The sequence below is a fragment of the Montipora foliosa genome, chromosome 6, assembly GCF_036669935.1.
Source record: "Montipora foliosa isolate CH-2021 chromosome 6, ASM3666993v2, whole genome shotgun sequence".
Taxonomy (NCBI): Eukaryota; Metazoa; Cnidaria; class Anthozoa; order Scleractinia; family Acroporidae; genus Montipora; species Montipora foliosa.
This window is the reverse complement of record NC_090874.1, coordinates 12972062-12974561: the sequence shown is the minus strand read 5'-3', so window position 1 is coordinate 12974561 and position 2500 is coordinate 12972062. Positions and strand designations below refer to the sequence as shown.

Below are 2500 nucleotides of genomic sequence, written 5' to 3'. Positions count from 1 at the left end.
GGCAGAGGGGTCAAAATTAAGTCAAAACACGAGAAGAAAGCTAGACAAAAATGCGAGAAACTTCAATCTTACCCAAGCAATATCGCGTCATTATCAAGTATATTATAAATTTATGTGTCTGTCCGCTTATTGACAATAAAAATTCGCCAATGAGCGCGTAAGAATTTTTGCAGTCATTGTAAAAACTGTATTTGCAACCAATCTAGACCTACAATCTTGGACAAAATAGATGGGAAATTTGTACCCCCCGCCCCCCCAAATCAAGGATGGGAAATGGTGCATTTTGGCTTTTGCACAGCTTCATCCTTGATTTGGAGGGATGGGGGTTTGCTGCTCCATTTTATTCTGTCTTAGATTTTAGATCGAGAGAAGTGCCTTTTAACTATAGGACTTACAGTTAAAAGGCACTTCTCTAGATCTAGATCTAGATCTAGATCGGTCACAGATACTGTACAGTACTTTAATACAGTGTTTTATGCAGAGCAATAACTGAATAGATCAGATTGGCTGAGAGTATTGCAATATAAATTATCATTACTGAAGTGCAGTACCAAAATGATCATGAGACTAGTTTCTACTACATTAGTGGAAACTGAAACATGAAAATTTGGTCTCATCAAACAGGTTAGACACACAAGAAAAATTTGCAAGATTTGAATTTTGACAGTTAGCCCTTCATCACAGTGAATTCACTCTGACAGCAAAGGCGGGAAATGTCAGCTGCAAATTTTTTGTGTGGCAGCGGTTTTATCATTTACCTTTATCAGCCTGTTTGATGAGACCAACTTTCCACCAATAATGAAAGTGTGTATCACAACTGACCAAAAACGTCAACATTACACAAATGTACCGCTAATCACAATCAGAAACAAGATCCTTGGAATATTATTCCCTACCTTATAGGAATTTCATCCCAATCTACAGGAGCACCAGCCGCACTAAGAGGAAACAATCAGGAGAAAAATCAATGAGAGAAGTGATCCTCACTCTTATTTAACACATTGACTCCTGGAGGTTCCCCACTGACAAGTAAAATTAATTGTCTGGCATTAGACAGAGTAAAATACTAAGGTCAGGGTGTCAAAGGGTTATGGGGGCATACGGTAGTTTTTTAGTGAGTGATTGGAAAATTCGAGTGGCTCCAACGGGATTCAAACCCATGACAATGCTGGTGCAATGCCATACCAACTGGGCTATGAAGCCACACAGTCGGGGGCAGGTTCGGTCGGTGTTCAAATGTATATTGAAGTACAGGTTGACACATTCATTTCATTAATCAGGAGACAGTTAATCATGCACTCACCTCCTCCCCTTCCCCCCGCCCGCTGTCAGCTGCTTCAAGTTAACATGTCTCATACATCCAAATGATCTGTTTATAAATGTCCCTACAGCACAACTGTACATTCAGGAATAAAACCAGAAACACATTGGAAGGCGAGCGCTCTTACCAAAGTGTCAGTCCCACACACATTTAAACATGTAGTCTCCTGGTCTCCTATACCAGATTAGAGGAACTTTACCACAACTTTGCATTGGGATACGCTGAGAAATTATTCAAAATTTTAACCAGAATCCCAAAACTTTTGGCTTTTTCAAAGTTTTATGACTTCTGGCAAATAAGTAAACACTAGTGTAACAAAAATGTACAGCTGTAAATGGGTATGACCTTACCTGAAAATGCGTCTTACACTGTGGCAAAGTTCTGGTCCAACACCATCCCCTGGGATTAAAGTTACCATGTGACGAGTTTGTGATTGTGCAAGTGGCTCACTGCTTGATTTTGATGCAACAGAAGTGCTCAACATTCTTGATTTTCCAAGAGCAGCAGGCAAAAACTAAAAGAGAATAATTATTGCTTACATATATAGCGGTTATTACACAGAGGCGCAAAGATATGAGTTTTATTTCAAGTGGTAAAAACATTATTTTACGAACGAGCGCAGCGAGTGAGTAAAATATTGCTTTTAACACAAGAAAATAAAATCCATATCTTCAAGCCACTGTGTAATTTTCTTTTATTATATAGACAGGAGAGGAGAACAAACTTTATCGCAACTTCTTGCAGCTCAGCGACAGGAATTTCTTCAATTTCACATATATTCTTTGTGTTAGCATTTTCTTGTTTCTCAGAGAAGGATTTTTTGTCAGCTTCAGAGAACTTCACAAATCTATTGCTTGCCATTTTTCACTAACTGTTTGCACAAACAACCATGCAAAGGCGGGAAATGATGTCATCAATATCCTCACTAGTAAGGGTGTGGAAAATACGACATTTAGGTCCTGGATGTGGCTTCATATGAATTTTATGAGTGGTGTATTTTTCAGTAAAGCACCCCTGTCTATTAAACAATAAATTAATACAAGGGCATGCTGGATATGAAGTGATAAATAACAAAAGAGGCACGTAGCGCCAAGTTGGTTATAATCATATTATATCCAGCCAGCACAAATATTAAGGAGGCTCGAAATAGTTTCTCCTTTTTTCAAACAAATAAACATA

The 2500-nt window shown here is 38.4% G+C and overlaps 1 protein-coding gene across 1 annotated transcript in view; it reads right to left on the bottom strand.

The window, feature by feature from the left end:
- LOC138006732 (isocitrate dehydrogenase [NAD] subunit beta, mitochondrial-like) overlaps positions 1-2500 on the bottom strand; it is a 27115-nt gene that overhangs the window by 22776 nt on the left and 1839 nt on the right. Inside the window, exons 2-3 of the mRNA XM_068853236.1 lie at positions 1672-1835; positions 897-938 (exon numbers count right to left, since the gene is read on the bottom strand). Of these exons, the coding sequence (XP_068709337.1) occupies positions 897-938; positions 1672-1835 (206 nt within the window). The remainder of the gene's footprint in view (positions 1-896; positions 939-1671; positions 1836-2500) is intronic.